Source organism: Equus przewalskii, chromosome 17 (genome assembly GCF_037783145.1).
Source record: "Equus przewalskii isolate Varuska chromosome 17, EquPr2, whole genome shotgun sequence".
NCBI classification, from domain to species: domain Eukaryota; kingdom Metazoa; phylum Chordata; class Mammalia; order Perissodactyla; family Equidae; genus Equus; species Equus przewalskii.
This window is the reverse complement of record NC_091847.1, coordinates 53,989,888-54,010,352: the sequence shown is the minus strand read 5'-3', so window position 1 is coordinate 54,010,352 and position 20,465 is coordinate 53,989,888. Positions and strand designations below refer to the sequence as shown.

The following is a 20,465-nucleotide window of genomic DNA, read 5'->3' as shown; positions in this document are numbered from 1 at the left end:
ATATTTGCTATATTTACGCTGAATTTAAGAGATGACTTTGACAAGCTGGTGATTAGGATCATTCTTTGATTTTCTTTTAATATAATTTGATGTCTTACTAATGCAAAGCCTAAAGACTTATCCTCATAAAATCTTAGGAAGGAAGTGTTTAGCTGAGTTTACTTTATCAGTATTTATTTGAAGGTAAGATTATTTTTCCCCTCCAGAAAGCTCCAGATCTCTCCAATGTTAAATAATAAGGAAGGAGCAGCAACTTATATTTGTATAATGCTCTGGATTTGTAAAACCTCCTTTTTACTTTAATGCATGGGATTAGACAAATTTTTGGAGTTGATATTTACTTAGAAGGCATTCTATAATTTGTTCTTAATTTTTGAGGGGTTCATAGACCCCTTTGAGAATGATGAAAGCAATGGTCTTTCCAAAGAAATGCAATTATACATACAAAGGCGATTTTGCGATTCAGAGGGACCCTCAGAAAGTCCATGGATTTTAGATTGAGATTTTGTCTCCTTTGAAAGCACCGGTAGACTTTCTGATGGTCTCTGAAAGGAGTACTTTTTGATTTTCAAAATATAAAGGGAAACAATGTACCTAACTCAAATTGGAAATGTGTGTTTGTTTTCATTTTATATGCCTTTTTATTCATTTATCCTAATGATCGTTTTTGTTTCTGAATTTTACTTCCTTTGTAGTATCTGGAGCATAAGAACAGTGCTTATTTTCTTCTTTTCCAAGAGAACAGAAAGAAATAGTAAGTTTAATTTCTTAGTTTTTATAAATACATTTAAAAAACCCATCTGATAGTGCATTGTTTGTAATTGAATGGCAGTTTGTGAAATGGTATGTTGAAATGACATGGTAAATATTCAAGAGTTGATTAAAGCATAAGAAAGGTTATGAGTGATCAGGATGGTTCTGTTTTTCATTCGTATTATTTCTGTCTTATTCATTTAGAATTTTTTTTACACAATTCATTTCTTTAAATCAAGAGAAATTATATTTGTTAAATTAATCTTTATAGAAAACTTATGTTACTATGGAATAAAGTATAATTACATATCTTTGATTTTTTCTATTAATTGCACCATTCTCTTTAACCTCACAGCCCCTAGGCTTTTGTTTTTGTTGAAATGTACAAGTTATGATAAAATCTCCTTCTGTATTTGTTGTGTGTATGTACAGATTTTAAAGATTTTCAGGTCTTAAAACTATGAGTTGTAATTAATCAAAGATGCAGATTTCATTTAAAATGAACTTGATGTGTGACTTTTTTCTTATTTTAACTTTTCATTATGGAAGATTTCAAAGGTATACAAAAGTAGACTGAATAGTATAATGAACCCTCATATACCTATCATACAACCTAAATAATCATCAACCCATGGTCAATCTTGTTTCATTTTTACCCTCATCCACTTCTTCACTTCCTGTATTATTTTGAAGTATACCCCAGATATATCTATTCATAACAGACTTAAAAAAAAAAAGCACAATATATTATCATACCTAAAAAAGAATTTTAGTGTCAAAATATTTAATATAAAAATATTAAATTTCCAATTATCTCATGTCCTTTGCTTTAAAAAATATTTTGTTTGACTCAAGATCCAAGTAAGGTTCATACAGATATATGACTTTCAAACTGCCCTCCTCGCTCATCACTTGTCTCCTGCTCAGTTTAGTTTCTGTGGTCTAGCCCAATGACCATCTCTTGCAGACACTCTTTTTTTTTTTTTTTTTTTTTTAAAGATTTTATTTTTTGCTTTTTCTCCCCAAAGCCCCCCGGTACATAGTTGTATATTCTTCGTTGTGGGTCCTTCTAGTTGTGGCATGTGGGACGCTGCCTCAGCTTGGTTTGATGAGCAGTGCCATGTCTGCGTCCAGGATTCGAACCAACGAAACACTGGGCCGCCTGCAGCGGAGCATGTGAACTTAACCACTCGGCCATGGGGCCAGCCCCTTGCAGACACTCTTGACTCCTTTGTCCCTCTTATCATCCTACTAATCTTGCAAACTGTACCTTGTTTAATTACAATTAAATGCTTAATCTTTGACTGGCAAAACCTTATCCTGGTTAAAAACATTTATATATTTAATCTATGCCTGCATCAGAAAAGCTAAAATTTGTTAGAAGAAAATCATACAATGTGCTGACCAGACTTATTTTAAATCTATGATTGCAAATATCAAATGTGCAGTCAACAGTACTACACAGTTCTATTTTACAGTTAGTTCCCTAGGAAATTCACTTTTTTTCTCTTTGAAAGCATTGTTTGAGATTGTATTTCTCCTTAAATCACTAATACCTGCCTCCCTACCAAAAACCAAACCAAAATAAAAACAACCAACCAAAAAAAATTCAAAAGCCACAAAAAACCCCCCCCCCACAAAATCTACCTGGCCGCTGTCACCTATTTGTCTCACTTTATAGAGAAAATAGATATTAACAGATGAGAGCTACCTCTACCACCAAATACATCAAGTTAAGTCCATCTGTTACTCAGTGTGTTGTCATCCTTCATGATATTCTGAAAGACTGACCTTGATCCCATCTGTGCCTAAGCCCTCCATTTATGCTCTGGATTCTAGATACTCTGGACATCTCAAGAACTTTGCCCTTGTGGTTGTCAACAAAAATAATCCATAGCCAATCTATAAATGAAAATTGGGGTGAGTTTGTTCTGAGCCAAATGTGAGGATTGTATAGCCTGGGGCTTTCCTTCCCCAAGGAAGAAAGGGCACCAAAGAAGTGGGGTGTACAGAGTGGTTATATACCCTCAAAGAGAAGGTTTCACATGTGATTGAAATGTCCCTTTTACAGTAATTATGAAGCTGCTCTCTTGGCACAGCGATTGATGGACACAGCAGGTGGTAGGTCTGCTGGTCTCGGTGGACACAGCAGGGTGGCAAGTTTGTTGTCTCAAGCTGGGTGGTCACAGGAATCAGTTCCTAGCCTAGGGAGAGATGCTTATCCTTAAGGAAATGCCAATGTGGGGGAAGTTGCACCTTTATCTTAAGGCCATTTATTGTTGTCTTTGGGACATAGCAAATGCTTAAAGCAGATATACAATGCAGGCTCAATGGCCATGTCAGGTCCTTTTGGAAAAACAAAGCAGGCAGAATTAGGTTTACACTGAATGACTTCCTCTTATAGTCCAACATATCCTATTGCTTGCCATTTTTATTTGTCATGGTTATCTCTTCCTATGATTGTCCTCTCTTTTGCATCATCACTTTCTATTGGATTGTCCCTGTTGGCTTTAATCCTGCCTCAGTACAATCATCTGGGGGAAAAAAGCTCTATCTTGACTCCATATTCCCTTTAATCTACCATGCATTTCTCTCTCCCTTTCAAAGTCCCATCATCTTTACCTCCAAAATTATCTGGAATCTGACCACTTCTAACTTTTTTTACTACTACTTCAATTCTCATTCAGGTCATCATCATCTCTTCTTGCACTACTGCAGTGGCTTCCTAACAAGTCTATTTTTAAGGTATAAATCAGATGTTGTGTCTCTTCTGCTTAAAATTCTCTAATTGCTTTCCATTGCAACCAGAGTAAAATCTGATTCCTTATCCCAGCTTTCTGACTTCTGCTCATTTTTCTAACTTTATCTGCTTCCACTCTCCTTTTTCTCTCTTTTGCTTCAGCCACACTGTCCATCTTCTTGTCCTGCAAACAAATTCTCTAAACCTCAGTTTCCTAATTTATAAAATGGAAACAAATATTTTGTTTTGGCAGGGCTGTTATGAGTATTATTTGTGAAAGCATGTAAAAATTGCAAAGTGTTATATACATGTCGGCTGATGGTACTAATTTTTCTTTTCCAATCCTTACTCTTTTTTATTTTTCTTGCCTTTTAAATTTTTCTTGCCTTATTTAGTGGGTTAGGACCCAGTATAATATGGAATTGAAGTGGAAATACCAGATATAGTTGTCTAGTTCCTGATTTCAGTGGAAAAGCTTTTAATTTTTACCATAAAAATATGATGTTTCCTGTAGTTTTAAAAAAAGTTGATGCTTTTTATCAGATTAAGGAAATTAAGCATATGGTATTTTTCCAATGATATTTAAAAGAGTCCTTGGAATTACTTCTCTGAGGAAATCGAATGAGCAAATATTTTAATTTACAAATAGGCATTTCAGGACGTGGCTGTTATATAAAGGGATGTTTTTGCTTTAAAAGTTTATTTCAGGGATCTTTTCACTTAAAAAATTTTACTAATTTGTTTGAATTGCTTGCACACTTAAAGTAGACTTCATAAAAGATTGTCTTGCAGTATTACACATTTTTTTTTAGCATGAAGTCAGGTACAACATATGTATATATATATATTTAAGCCTGAAGCTATTGGTTATGTCCTTGCTTTTTGTTTTCTATTAGTTTTATTTCCTGTTTTACAAGTTGAACTTAGTGTACATTAAAGTGAGGGTTGGCAAACTATAGCCTGTGAGGCAAGTCCTACCCACCACCTTGTATGGCTCATGATCTAAGAATAGTTCTTACATTTTTAAATCATTGAAAAAATTCAAAAAATAATATTTTGTGACATTTAAATTTGTGTGAAATTCAAATTTCTGTTTTTATTGGAACACAGCCATGCCCATTTATTTACATGTTGTCTATAGCTGCTTTCATTCCATAGTGGCAGAGTTGAGGAGTTTGGACAGAGTGCATATGGTGCTCTCAACACTTCAGAGTGTTGCAGGATGCACAACAAATCATAGTGACACATTTATGACTTGACAGCCTTTCAGGTACCATGTATGTTGCTGTATTGCGACGCTTTATTTTTTTATTACCAGCTCATACTCATCATGTGAAAACAAGAAAAGAAGAGAAAATTGGACTTTGAATGTTGCACTTTTAGGGGAGCAATGGAAGGTGGACTAATTTTTATCAAAATGCAAAGTATTGTGTTTATTATGCAATGATATTACAGCTGTGCTAAAAGAATACTCCTATACATTGACATTACCATACTAAGTACTCAACATGATATTCCTAACTCACAAAAAAGCAATGTCCAGAAAAATTAGAGCATTTAAAATGGAATATCTCATCATAGCAGAATTTCTTCATAAAAATAAAAGATGAAAATGGAACTTTGACCAAAGTAAGTTTCTGAGTGGCTTATTTGTGAAGCAAAGAAAGCCATTAATCAATGGCGAGTTCATGAAATTGCATTTGATTGCAGCAGCTTAGGAAGTGTGTTCAGAGAAAATATACTTGCTTGAGTAGTAGCCTTTTGGCAAGAACAATTTCTTAAAGAATTGAGAACGTTGAAAGCATCATAATCAATTTAAAAACAAGGCAAATAATTTCAAGTGATCTTCCTTGGCTGTAGATGAGTTGACAGATGTTACCGATACCACTCAATTGTGGTTTATTTGAGGAGTCAGTACTGAGCTTGAAGTGGCTGAAGAATTAGCCTCTATGAATAGTATGTGTGGAACCACTCCAGGAGAGAATATTTTCAAAGTTGAAAAAACGGTACAACCTGAAGTGGAATCTGCTAAGATGTATTACAACTCTTGGTGGTAAATATAGATGAGTAGCAGAAAAAGGCTTAGTCGGGTTAATTTATAAAGTTTGTGAACTCTAAGGTGTTAAAACCTACAGTTATTCACTGTGTTATTTGACAGCAGGTACTTTGCAGAGCATGTTTGAACCTATCATGTGTTCTTGAGGTAGTAATGTTAATGGAGAACTTCATTTGCTCTTATGGACTTAACTGTCGTCAGTTACGTAAACCTTTATCAGAAGTAGAGGCTGAATATCTTGACCTGCCCTACTATGCAGCAGCTTGATGGCATAGCAATGGTAAAGCTTTACTGTGATATTTTGAGCTCTGAGCTCAGACTGAAATTTTTCTGAATGAGAAGAATCCTCTTCAATCACTATGATTGAACACTGACTGGCTTTGGAAATTAGCTTTTGCTGCAGACTTGAGGGTCGTTCTTAATGAATTCAGCCTAAGATTGCAAGAGAAAACACTGCTTATATGGGAAACCTATACTGCCGTAAAGTTATTTAGAAAACAAATAGCATTGTAATCACAAAAAGTAATTTTTTAAAAAGTGCTATGAAAAGTCAAAACAAGAAGCAAGATCTCCATTCTAACACAGTGTAGCAGATACATTATCTGAGCTCAAACTGCCAGTTCCAGCAGTGTTTTTCAGACTTCATGCAAGTGCAAAGGAAATTTCCATATTTCAAAATCCATTTAACTGTACAATTGAGCAGCTTCCACTAATCTTCACTTGGAAGTGATTAATTTGCAGTGTAATGACATGATAACAGGCAAATATCAAGAATCTAAAGAATTCTATGGGTACCTTCCATACAATAAATTAAATCATGTGGTTGTGGATTGATTTCAACCTTTAGCAGTACCTATCTGTGTGAAAGAAAATTTTTGATAATCAAATGCATAAAATCTCATTACAGATCAACATTAACAGATTAACATTTGCAATCAATTGTGATAGTAGGGAACACTAGCTTTGAACCTCAATTAAGTGAAATTTTATCTTCCTACCCAAAAGAAAATAATTTCTTCCTTTTCATTGGTAGACCTGTATTACAAAAAATTAAACTCAATTATTACTATATAATTTGAATTTTGTCAATAAAATGTTTGTGGAAATTTGTTTTCTCTTTTGCTTTAAAATAACCGATTTGATTTTACCTGTTGGTCCATAAAGCCTAAGATAGTCACTGTCTGGCCCTTCACAGAAAAAGTTTGCTGACCTGTGGATTAAAGGATAGATATTTGGCTTGGTCTTAGCTAACTAAAGATGACTATTCTTTTTAAAGATGTCAGCAGGTTTTTTTTCCTCTTTAGTAATAAGTCTGCTAGCACATTAAAGACTACTTAATATATTTTGAAAAAAAATTTTATAGTAAAATTATCATTTTATAAGTTTGTATTTCTTTGGAGTTTTACATACTTTTACTTTGAATTGGGTGTTCATATGTTTGCTACCCCAAAACTTCAATGAAGAGATAGCAGTTTTATTTATAAACTTGATTAAAAATTAAGAACAGTTATTTAAATTCTGTTTGCAAAAATGTTTAAATCAAGTTCTGACTCTTTTTTCCAGCTGAAATTGCATTCCCAATTGTACAGTTAAATATTTCTAGAGAAAGACTAGAAACCTAAGATAAATTTGTAAAGTATATGTTTGACATTCACAAATGATATTCTTTGAAATAATTCTTCATGTTCCACCATGCCAACCTAAATAAGCAGGCACACCTTAGAACAGTTTAATTTTGAAAAGTATCCCCTTCCTTTTTGAATCCTTCCTCAGGTATAATACTATCGATTTTCAAAAGGTTTTCCTTATTAGCGCTCAATATCTTAAAGGTTGAGTAATTTAAAAAGTTATGCACTTCTTCCTTATAAACAAAGAGAGAACATTTTTATTACCAATGTATGAAAAGAGATTTGGGTATTAATTTTGAAGTTAACGTGAGTGAGATGTTGAAGGAGATGTGGAAAGGAAGAAGAAATAATAGTAATGTTTCTGAAAACATTTAAAAATATATATCTTTTTAAATTTGGAAAGGTATTTTATTCTATGTAAAGTCCATTTTTCCCTACTTAGCTTGCAGTATGTAAAATAGGCAAAAATATGAAATATATATGAGTAAAGATTGAGGTAATATTTGTTTATACACATCAGCGAGAAATCCTAAAATGAGAAAGTTTTCTTGTGGTTTTTTAATGTATATCATTTGGCATGATTTTTTCTTATATCTCATTATCTTAATATCTGATTTAGCTTTGATTTAAATCTTGTTTTCTAGATGAAGCATTGGATGATTTAAAATCCCAGAAGAAAAAAATCGTAAGTTAACTTTTATTTAAAGTTAATTTATATGAAACTAATAAATTAAGAACTGAATAATTAATGTTTATATGTTGTAAGTAATGACTCTCCAAGGAACAAGTATGCTTTTAGATAGCATTTTAATGATGAAGCTAAATTATGAATATTTTTGCTAGTTAATAGTGATTGACAGGAAAATATAGTTAGATGGACTTTTGAGTTTCTGAGAATCTATGTCAGTTGGAAGCTGAGAAGTAAGTAAATGAATCATATTGGAGGACTAAATGAGAACATTGGTAAAAAGGTGGGTGTCTAGATTGATTATTAGGGCCAAAAAAAGACCAAATATCTACATATGTCAGTTCTCAGGTTTTCTTGATGCAGTAGGCTGGGAGAGAGAGAATCAAGAAGATTGGTTGTAGAAGACAAATTTAACATGAAAAGGCTGAAGAAAGGGGGAAGAGAGATGGAAAATTCTTTTCTTTGATTTCTTCCGTTTTCTATCAGCAACGCTGATCACATGGGTATCTATTGGGGAGCCATCCTTGCGATGTGTTGGAAAGAGGGCCAAGAGTAAGAGAGGAAGGGCCCTAGATATATAGAGGCTGATATATGATGGTCTCTAATAAGTGAATTGAAGTTGATGTTTGACTTGAATTTGCATATGCTTTTTTCATATAATTATTTTTGAAGTATGCAAATGGTAATTACTAGCAATATCATGTTATATGGAAACTTACTTAATGAAATTTAGTCAGATACAAATGATCAATTCAATGTATTTTAGTCTAACACGTAATAAGTAACAATTATGTGTGAAACTAGTGAAAATTATGAGGGTTAAGATCAGTGTCAAAAATTGTTCTGAGGGTTTTAAGTACCTGAAAAATAAAGGAACTTTAATTCTGAAAGGATTCTTTATCTTTTTGTTTGTTTGATGCTTCTTCAGTGTTCTGTGAGGTATTTAGCAAAATTACATTGACATTTTTGATGGGCCTGAATTGAAACATATATTCCTATTATATCTTATTATATTTCTGGCATTCTGTACATTATGGAACAGCCAGAAATTCAAAGTGAGGAAATACTGATGGTTCTCAGTGATAGAGAAGTTGTGATATTATTGGTTTGGTTTGCTGATGTCATAAAAAAGAAGAGCTGGCAGTGGTGATCAGAGCCAAGCCCGACTTGTACCAAAATGGAGAAATACTGACTAAGGTAGCGAAGACAAGGAGGACGCCAAAGAAAAAAGAAAAAAGAAACAAAAGAAAATAAAAAATTCTAGGTGATGAGAAGCTGACCCAGTGTCAGTGGCATCACATGACTAGAAAACAGAAACTTGGAGAACATATGATTGGGGAAAATCTCTCAATAGAGTAACAGAGCAGACTTGGTAAATGCTGTGAAAGGGCAGGCCAGGCTATTTACTTGTTTAATAGCCCTTAAAGGAATCACAACATAAAAGATGCTCTATCTACGCCCGACAGTTGGAAATTCAGTTCAGGGTTCAATAGTTGTGTATATCTAAATGGTTCATGAGGCATCGATATTACAGAATAGTTCAGTATGGCATTTCTCTTGCAGTATGATTAAAAAAAGAAGTTGGCTGCTCTAACTCATTGTATTATTTAGGGAACACAATTTGCGTTGACTTGACCATTGTGGTTATTATACTGTTGCTACTGGGAACTAGTTCCTGGCCTTTATTGTTCAAGCCCGTAACAGAACTGCTTTGTTTGAGTAGCTTTATACTTTGTTTAGAACAATAGGTGTTAAGTGTGAGTTAGTAAGGAGCACAGTGCTAGCTAATGATTGTGCTGGTAATGAGAGGAAAAAGAAGGGACGTTGCTTTTGAGCAAAAGCTAAATGTAATCAAAACTGATCTTCTTTATTGATGTTTAAGTTTAAACTCTACATTTATAGATTTAAAAATACTTTTATTCTTTTGAAATACCTGAAGGAAAAAAAACTTTATCAGTCTAAAATTATCCAATTCCTAACCCTTTTCTTTCATTAACAAAATTAATACAAGTTATACTTACTACTTGATGTTTTATTAGAGGTGGTTTCCTTAGGGATGCATCTCTTTAATCTGTATAGATTTGTAATGTAATTTGTAATTTGTAAAAGTGTAATTTGTAACAATAAACTTGAATTATCAGTTGATTAAAAAGTCCAATTTCTTAGAAAAACGAGTGACAACAATGTTTTGAATCTAAGAGCTAAATCTAAGTATTTACTTATTAAAATAAAGCTAGAAGTTAAACTTTAGTTATCGAAAACACTCCCAGTTCTGGATGTATGCATTTTGCCACTCACGTATTTTGTGGTCTTTTAAAAAAACTTTTTGTTTTTTTAAAAAGTCTCTGTTCAATAGATAATCCCTCTGCATCCATAAGCTTCTCATCTAAACAGTTCAAAATCAAGATCCATCAAAACGAGTCAAGATGACCTGTTTAAGTGGCTTCATGAAAATGCTGTGCTTTTTCCAGAATAATGTTTCTCTATGGTACTTCTTTGTGGCATTTCTCAGGAAATTTGTTTTTTAAAATCTTGAGAAAAATCAGTTAAGAAATTGGGAACATGGGAAGAAGTGTTATAATTCTCTGAGAATTAAAGCTTAAGAATCAACTCCTAATGTTACTGGTTCAAAGGAATCCACTAATGTCAATTGAAAGGAAGAGCAAGAAATGCTGCCATGCTGAGCTGTAGGTTAATGTGGACATTTCTGGGAACAGGACAGGAGCAGGTAGAAGAGAAGTGGCACAATCTAATTAGTCAGTTTTACCTATGTGGCTATTTTATAAGTATGTTTTATGGGCCCTGTCTCTTATTAATAGAGAGTTATTCTTACAAATAAATGTTAATAAGTTTATGAACATAGTATACTTTATACAAAATCCTGTGAATGATTTTCCAAGAAATAAATTTTGGAAGCAAAAGTCCTTAAATTGACAATTTCAGCATGTTGATTCCATGTAGGACTGTTAACCTCACTAGAAGTTTCAAATGTTACATTTTCATATTACCCAATAATGTTTGCTGGCATTTCCAGTGTTTGAATCTTCACTATGGGCTACAGACCTTGTATATACTTTAACAGAAGAAATGCAGAGAGAAAAGATGTGACTTATAATTGTGGAATACTCCTAATATGAAATCAGAAGATAACATAAAATCCAAATTAGTAAAAGCAACATTGATTTCAGCAGCAAAACCAAAATCAGAGTAAGCAGACAATATGTTCATTGTTGTAAAAAGATGATGCAATATGTACCCTAATACTCTGAATTGAAGATGCTTTTGGGCACACTCTTAATAATTTGACCAAAGTTAGTGCAAAACGAAAGAAAATTTTCTGCATCTGGAATATGTGTCATGAGACAAAGATCTAGAATATTGGATAGGGCAATTAGTGCTTTGTGTGTTTTAAAATTTTATTTCAACAATGATAATTTAACTATTAAATATTTGTAGAATTATCTTTCAAAATTAAAAATTTTGACTTTATTTTGTGTTCTCCCTTCTTTTAGTGTTCTCTATGATGTAATGTCGATATCAGGTAGAAATAATTTTTACCTGTTATCAAAATATATAATCTTGTCAAAATAATATTGATTCGTAATAATCGTGTTTGTTCTCTTTTTTAAATAAAAAAATTCTGGAACTTTTGGTATAACCATATCACAGAAAAACAATTCATTCTATCATTCATTATTATTTAAAATATATAGAATATTATGAAAAACACAGAGTAATTAAGCTATTATGTGAAAATTTTTGTTAGAAGTAAATGGAAAAAAAAGGAGAATGGATTTGTATCCATTAAATGATTTTTAAAATGACTTCATGTGAGATACTTTACATGTACATAGACATAAACACAGATACTAACTGAATGATGTACGAGGAATTGCAGTCATTTGATGTGGCATTTTGGTTTTGAGTTTTTGTGTTGTTTTAAAAATCATAGTTGTAGCTAATCTTTTGATTAAACCTTGCACTAGTCTTAGTCTAGAACTGTGCTGTCCAAATCCGTAGCTACTAACTTCTTGTAGCTTTTTAAATTAACATTATTTAAAATGGAATAAAACTATAATTCAGTTCCTCAGTTGCACAAGCAACATTTTAAGTGCTCATTTATTTATCACACATGGCTTAATGGCTACTGTATTGTACAGATATAAACCATTTTCATAATTACATAAAGTTTATTGCCACAATACTGGTGTAAAACATCAAAAATTAATTTGTAGAGATGAGAGATTCAGTTCTTTGGTGTTCCATGTAGCTTATGTTGATTTGGGGATATATTCTATCATGCCCTCTCTCCATTCCCAGTCTTTCCTCAACTCTAAAGTGATTACAAACATTTCTTTTATGTCAGAAAATTAAACTTGCTTGTTTAAGAATTTATCATAATTTTAAAATAATTAGGAAAATGTTTTACTTTCACTAAACCAAGGTTAATAAATCGTTCATCTAAGCAGTTTAGTTTTTTAAATGTTGAATTGAGTTTTTAAGGAAGAATCTATTAACTACTATTGTGGCAGCATATTTTTAACTTGATAAATGTGCTTTGCATTGCGTTTTAAAATAAATGTCCTTTGTAATAAATATGACATTTCATGAATCTAAGAGGCTATCGGTGGTCACTGAGAAGGAAAAGGTCTCGTTCCAGTTTTTGTAAAAGCATTTTATTGTACACATTAGCTGTTTTGTACTGTCTGTCTTGACTGTCTTGTACTAAAGTTAAACTTTTTCTGATATTGGGCCATAACTGCTAAAATGATACTTTACTAGTGATTACTTTTTAAATTAAATCCATGTATTAAGCCATAAAGTGACTTGAGTGCATTGTAAATAAAATGCTATAATAATGAAGTGTTTTAATGACAGTCCCTAGTGTGAGCATAAAACTCAATAAAATTTTTACTTAAATTCTTACTATGTTCAGTTTTTTCCCTCTAACATTGTTTGAATCTAAATATAAAAGGGGGAGCTTCAGCTTTTGAAGTCGTTTGAGCAAATTCCATGGCTGTTCTCCCAGTTAGTTTTCACTGCATTTGCAGCAAGCTAATTGCTTCTGCTAATAAATAATCTAAAATCGATGCTGACAGCAGTTAATTGGCACAGAGATTTTATTTTGTAAAGCTCTTGGCTAACGACCTTCTTTAAATTAATAGCATTAAGTGCCATGAGGAAATAAATCTGAGGAATTGCCTGTCATTTGCTTGTCATGTCTAATAACTTCCAATAATGATAGCTGATAGATTTTTGCACATTCCATTATTGAAGTTGGTGCATGTAATTATTCTCCTCATTATATGTAAACAATTAGCAATATTTGGTATTTCCTTGCAGTAAAACTGTTAAATACAAGTAACATTAGAGGTTAGAAGCCATTTTAAAATCTGAATTTTAATTATTTGAATACAGGAAATCTTTCATGTTATCTGGACACATGATGTGCTGTTTATTTTAAGCCTTGCACTTGAAACTTTTTAAATAAGACTTATAAAAATAAATAATACATGTGTTTTAAAATGTGACAACTTATGGAAATTTTTGTTCGCAGCTTGAAGAAGTCATGGAAAAAGAAACTTATAAAACGGCTAAATTAATTCTTGAAAGGTTTGATCCAGACTCAAAGAAAGCAAAGGTAAGGCTGTGATATCGCTACTATTTTATTATAACTTGCACATTGTAATAGGTCACTAATAACATTATTGTAATTGACAGGAGTTTGAGCCGCCATCTGCTGGAGCAGCTGTAACTGCAAGACCTGGACAAGGTAAATAACTTTGTAGAAACTGCTGCTGCTGTTGGAAAGATCCATATTTACCCAAGTGAGTTCAAAAGTGTGATAGAGATGTGTGAAAACTTATATAGAATGCTTTTATGTTAATTTATATTTGCTGATTTAGGATATGACTTAATGTGGATGGCAATAAGTTTATTTCATTTTGACTTTACAGGAGTGTGTTGATAAATATAGATGTTATCTGTTGAGATTAATTGTATAATCGGTTTTCATCTTTTGAAGTTTAAATAATTTCAGCAATATTTTATGTTTTTTTCCCTCTTCAAATAAGAATCTCTTGGAATAGCTGTTATTATGAAAATTCTTACATTTATATGATTTATTTTTGAGGAACTTAATGAAGATTTTTGTCAAATATGAAGTTTTTTTCTAAAATAACATTTTTATTTAGGAAGAGACTAAAATAATTTAGAAATGATAAAAAAATAGAATTTCTGCTATAAAATAACATTAACTTTTTTTTTGAGGTTATATTGCTGGATTATTAGTGAAGCCATCACTATTATATCATTAAATATTATGTAAAATTTTAAAAGTCATTATTTTAAGTGGTTATATAAAATATTCCCAAGACTGGCATGTGAAAAGATATTTTTGAGTTTTCATTGGCTTCCTTTTTTGTTCTCTTCTCTACAGTGTAATAATATAGTTTGTAAGAATTTTGTTGCAATATAGAGTATACTATTTTTAAGAATTTCACTTCTATTCTTGTAAATCATCATAAGTGTAGCCTGGTTTATAAAGTTAAGATGACATTTAGAACTTTGAGAAGTCAATTCTTTTATAAATATCTGCAAATGCCATGGGTATGAAATAAGCCATAATAGTTTTAGATTTTCTGATGGGAGAGCTATGTGGGAAGAAGCCAACCCTCTCCCATCTTCCCTAAGGAGGATTTTGGTTTATAGAAATAATAGCTTGCTCTTGATAAATGTAAAAGTTTACATATGATTAAAATAAATTAGCCATAGATACTTGCAATGAAACTCTTACTTCCATAATTAGTTTAAATTTTTCTACAATTTATACTTTTTTCTAGTAATTATAAAAAACATTTTTTGGCCTATGGGCCAGATTTCTATAATTTTATAGTATTTTTATTACTGGTACTAACTTTTCAAAAATACTTGTTAAATAACCTAGTGAAAACATTTTAAAAATCTGATATTTTGCAGAAAGCTGTGCTGTTGTTTTTAAAAAATCTGTTCTTTTCTCTCTTATTAAAAAAGAACAGTTGTATGATCCCCTTTACTGACATTCTTAAGTATTTATTAAAATTTAGGCAACATAAGTTCCTTTAAGAATCTCAGCTTATCTTTTCTTAAAAACTTTTGAAACACAAATAAATTTTTTCCTTCTGATGTCATACCATAATTATAGAAAAACTACTGCTGGTCTCTCTGCTTTATTCCTGCAGCACTGCTTTTGGATATTCTTTTAGGGGAGAATTAACATTTAGCTATAATATAAATGAATCGTTCATTTAAAAGGATGTATTAAATAACTCTTATGTACAGACACCATGGGGAATAAAGAGATGAATACAATATAGTTTTTGACCTTAAGAAGCTTATAACCTTTTTTTCTTTAAAAAATATTCTTCTGGAGTATACTATTCTAGTATTCCTAGCTCTTCCAGGTCTATAGTAATTAATTGCTGTTAGGAATTTTTTCCTTATTTTGAAAAAATTCTAAACTATATCTCAACTTTATTCTACTTTTTGAGAATTATAATTTAGTTTTGTTGTTTAATCCTGTCAAATCTCTTTAGCTTCCTATCATTTTTATAGGTGACTTAGTCATATATTTTATTTATATTTAAGTTCTATGTTTTTCTGAAAGTCAAGTCTTTATTTCTTTGCTTGAGCCATTGTTAGTTCCTTCCTTCCTTCCTTCCTTCTGTCCTTCCTTACTCTCTCGTTCTCTCTCTACCTCGTTCCCTCCCCTCTTCCTCCTTTCACCTGTTTCTGAAATTAAATAACAGAAAAGGGGAAAAAAAACACTAAAGGATGTATGTATGTGGTACTTGAATAGATCTGCTCCCCAAGTTGAATCTAATTGTCCTTATTTTATTCGCTCTCTTGCCTGATTGCTGAACTAGAATTTTGATTCATGTGTAGTAGATATCTTTCTTTTATTTTTCATTACTTAGTTTTTAATGATATATATTGTACTGATATTGATTATAAAATTTGAGACTAGTATTCTTTGATTTCCTTAGGTTTGGCACTAAAAAGAGTGTAATATTTACTGGACATGATACTAACCTGACTGCCTCCCTCTTTTTTAATAGACTTAATCCTTTAGGACATTTTTAGATTTATAGAAAAATGGCAAAGCTAGTACAAAGAGTTCCCATATACCCTTGTACCAAGTTTCCCCTGTTATTAACATCTTATTTTAACACACTACCTTTGTTAAAATTAATGAACATATTGACTCACTATTATTAACTGAAAGTACATAGTTTATTCATATTTCTTTAGTTTTTACCTAATGTCCTTTTTCTGTTCCAGGATTCCATACAGAATACCACATTACATTTAGTTGTCCCATTTTCTTAGGCTTCTTCTGGCTGTGCCAGTTTCTCAGACTTTCCTTGTTTTTGATAACCTTGACAGTTTAGCCCTGACCCCTTTTTATGAGCGGTTTTTATCAGTGCATAATCTTAGTGTCATCATTTGATTTGAAGGAATAAATAAACATAAAAAGTATACACACACACACACACACACACACACACACATATATATACACATTAAATAAAATGATATGGTACTTAGATGCTTAGCATTTATTCTAGTTGTGTAGAAATTATGGACTGGGAGATGGAAAGACTTTATGTCCTTAATAGATTAAAAAGTAATAAAGTTTGGATTTAATGAAAATGGGATTTGCCATGGTGTAAATTCCTGAGTAGCTTCTATAGGATAAAGAAATCTAGATATTCGGGGATGGTGAACAATTAAATTTCTTTTAAAGATTTTAATTGGTATGTAGGAATAAATTTGGCTTCTATGTACTAATTTCTGATTTATTCATTTGATTTTTTCAATAAATGTTTACTGAGTGTGTGCTGTCTCCCAGGCATTGTTTTAGGCTCTGGGGACATAGTAGTGAACAAATTTTGTTTGGGGGGTGGGGCAATAGACATTATACACATACACACACACACACAGATATGAATATAATGTTAGATGGAGGAAAATAAAGAAAGGATGGTGAGTGGGGAGTGCCTTGAGTGAGGGTAGGTTGAAATTTTAAATAAGTTTGTCAGGGAAGGCCACATTGATAAGGTGACCTTTGGTCAAAGACATGAAAATAGTGAGGGAATAAGCCATGCAGATATCTGAGGGAAGAACATTCCAGACAGAGAAATCAGTAAGTGCAGAAAGCGAGTAGAGAGCATGCCCAAATTGTTCTAGAAATAGCAAGGAGGCCAGTATGGCTGGACTGGATTGACCAACTGAGAGAGTAGTAGGAGAGGCAGTAAGAGGTGTCAAAGGATCATATCTTATGGCATTGTAGAATGTAGACAATTTAAGAACTTCAGGTTTCTAATTTTTTTAAACTTCGTTTTGTTTTTTGTTTTGAGCAGAGGATTGACATGATCTAAATTATGTTTTACAAGAAAGGCTGCATTGAGGCTCCAAAGGGAATAAAGGTGGAAGCAGGGAGACCACGTAGGAAGCTATTGCAGTTATCTAGGAAGTCATCGATGGTGGCTTGGACCTTGGTTTAGTAACATTGGAGGTGGCTTAAATCAGATTTTGCATATATTTTGAAGGTGGAACCCAACAGATTTCCTGATGGATTGGATATGGGGTCAGAAAAGGAGGAGTCAGAGATGACCTCCAGGATTTTGGCCTGCGCAACTGGGAAGATTTGCCATTTACTGAGATGGTAGAAATTGCAAGAGGAGCACTTTTTGGGGTGGGGGCGGGGGGGGGGGTAGGTTGAGGTGAGGTGGTGAAGAACAGGGTTTGATTTTGGACATATATGTTTGAGATGCCTATTAGACAGACATCCAAGTAGAGATTTTAAGGAAGCAGTTGAATATGAGTCCAGCAAAAAGGAATTATCTGAGCTGGAAATATAAATTTGAGTGTCCAGTGAGTGGTTAGTATTAAAACCATGAGACTGGATGGGATTATCAAGGATGTAAATGCAGAGAAAGAAGAGAAAAGGACCAAGGCCGCTCTAGGGCACTCTAACATTAAGATGTTGGGAATAAATGAAGAGGAACCATAAAAAGAAATTGACAAGTGGTCAGTAAGATGGGAAACCCAGGAGAGTGTGGAGTCCTGGATGATATTGGAGTGTTTCAAGGTAGTGATCATCTGTGACAAATACTGCTGCCAAGTAAGTTGAGGGTCCAGAACTGACCATTGATTTTAGCAATGTTGAGGTACTTGGTGACATTGAAAAGTACAGTTTTGGTAGAGAAATTGGGGCAAAAGCATGATTAGAGTGGGTCTAAGAAAGTATGGGAGTAGAGAAGCTGGAGACAATGAGAACACACAATTCTTTTGAGTAAAAGACAGTGGAAAAATGGATACCTAGAGGGGAAGCATTTTGTGTGTGTGGGTTAACATGCCATATGAAAGAAATGATAGCATGTTTGTATGCCACTGGGAATGTCCTATAAGACACTGAATAATTGATGATGGAGAGAGTAGGGACAATTGAGCGTGAAGCGTCCGTGAGGAGGCAAGAAGAGATGGAATTTAGTGTACAAGTGGAAGAGTTGGCTTTTGGTAGGACTGTGCACAGTTCATCTATAGTAAGGAGACAGAGAACATGAACAGATAGAGGTAGGTGGTGGGAACTGTCTTCAGTATCTGTTTTCTCAGTGAGAGTGAGGATAGGGAAGATGATGTTGGGGGCCTGAAGACGAGGTATAAAGTAGTTCTCTAGGAGAGAGAGAGAGTAAACGCATTAGGAAAATGTAGGAATGCCAGGGGACACTAAGGTCCACTTAAAGTTAATGGTCATGAATTTAAAGCATAGTTGTGTGTATTTTCCAGTGATATTTAGCTGGATGGGTACAGGAATGGAGTAGGCAGAGTTGGTTTTAACCAGGGTTTTGCCTAATGGATTAGATAAAGTGATAGAGGCAGGGAGGTGAAGTATGCAAGGGGGTGATTGTAACAATAGATTATGGAATCTGAGATGATCCTGAGGGAAATAAGGACATGAGAGGGGGATGATAGACAGTCAAAAGGTGTTGCTAGTATAGCTGTCTGAAAACTACAGCCTGCCAATCTGGGCCAAGGGCAACACGTTTTATATGGCTTGAGCTTAGAATCGGTTTTACATTTTTAAAGTGTTCTAAAAAATAACAAAGAAGAATAAGAATATACAACAGAAAACATATGTGGTCCACAAAGCCTAAAGTATTTACTCTCTGACCCTTTACGAAAAAAGTTTGCTGATGCCTTTAATAATTAATAATTAATGGATTGTAGATCCCCTTGGAGTTGAAAGAATAACAGAGGAAGTAAGCTGGGAAGGTAAATGTGGTTTGAGAGTGGAATGCTTGAACTTGAGAGGGGTGCAGTTATTTTTAATAGCAAGGTTCTAGGACTCTGTATGACCATAGGAGTGAATGACTGAAATCGGGAAGCTGATCAAATTATTGAAGAATGCTAACTGATAGCTAAAAATACATCCTTAGCAGACCCTCCTATATTTATTGTAAAAGGAAGCCACCTTCCTGTACATTCTCTTTTACCTTTATACATAACCCTGCATCTCTGCTAGTGAAACTAACAAAAGAAAAGTCAGTTGTATCCTGCTACAGCTAAATTTGAAATCAATAAGTATTGCAGAAAAATTTAAGGGCTCTAGCAAATGGATTACAACTTCTTATTTAAGTAGGTTTTTAGAGTTTACTCATTTGTGTTCCATGGAGTATATGGAAGATTAAAGTATAAATCATGAATCTTTTTTGATCTTGATAGCAAATGGAAAGATACTTCATATTTTGCTGTTTTGAGCATGAACATTTAATTAAGAAAACCTGGAAAAATTCACTGTTTTGGGTGTTTACTTAAGTGTCATATCGATACTGTTACATTAATCTATTGTGTAACAAACCACTCTAAAACTTAGTGGCTTAAAACACCATTCATTTGTTTTACTCATGAATTTGCAGTTTTGTTGAGGTTTGGCACGAGACAGCTCATCTCTGCCTCACATCAGTTGGAGCTACCTGATTGGGCTGGAGGTTCTCCTACCAAGATGGCTTACTCATGTGGCTAACAAGTTGGTGCTAGCTCTTGGTTCCTCTCCACCTGGACCTCTCTAATGGGGTTGCTTGGGCTGACCCCTAACATGGTGGTTGAGTTCTAAGAGCAAGCAGCCCAAGGGACAGAAAGTAGCCCTGAAAACTGACACACCTATAGTTTCTTGGTCAAACAGTAACAGAGCACAGATTCAAGGGAGGGGACATAGACATCCCCCCTCCTTCATTTGATGGGAGGGAAATCAGAGAATTTTAGACTCTTATTTTAAAACCACCACATGTACCTTAATCCAGGTAACAAATGTATTTCTATCCCTATCCATTTTTCAATGTTCATCTTAAATTCCATCATTGCCATGATCCCTTTTTTCATCTCATCGCTGAGTTTAATTTCCTCCTTCTTGAACCCTTTATGTACTTTGTTGGTTCCTTTTTAATGGTGCTTACCTTGCATTAATGTATTTCTTAATTTTGTGTTATCTTTGCTTGCTGCCTCTAATACAACTCTGAATCCCATTCAGTAGTGCCTTACTCCTTGTGGTTGCTTAAT

At 33.3% G+C, this 20,465-nt stretch overlaps 1 protein-coding gene across 6 annotated transcripts in view; it reads left to right on the top strand.

The window, feature by feature from the left end:
* Positions 1-20,465, top strand: part of LNPK (lunapark, ER junction formation factor) — a 66,822-nt gene that overhangs the window by 20,971 nt on the left and 25,386 nt on the right. For all 6 annotated transcript variants that reach the window (XM_070581585.1, XM_008533044.2, XM_070581582.1 and 3 more), the window contains 4 exons: positions 696-754; positions 7,822-7,862; positions 13,423-13,506; positions 13,587-13,638. In XM_070581585.1, the coding sequence (XP_070437686.1) occupies positions 696-754; positions 7,822-7,862; positions 13,423-13,506; positions 13,587-13,638 (236 nt within the window). The remainder of the gene's footprint in view (positions 1-695; positions 755-7,821; positions 7,863-13,422; positions 13,507-13,586; positions 13,639-20,465) is intronic.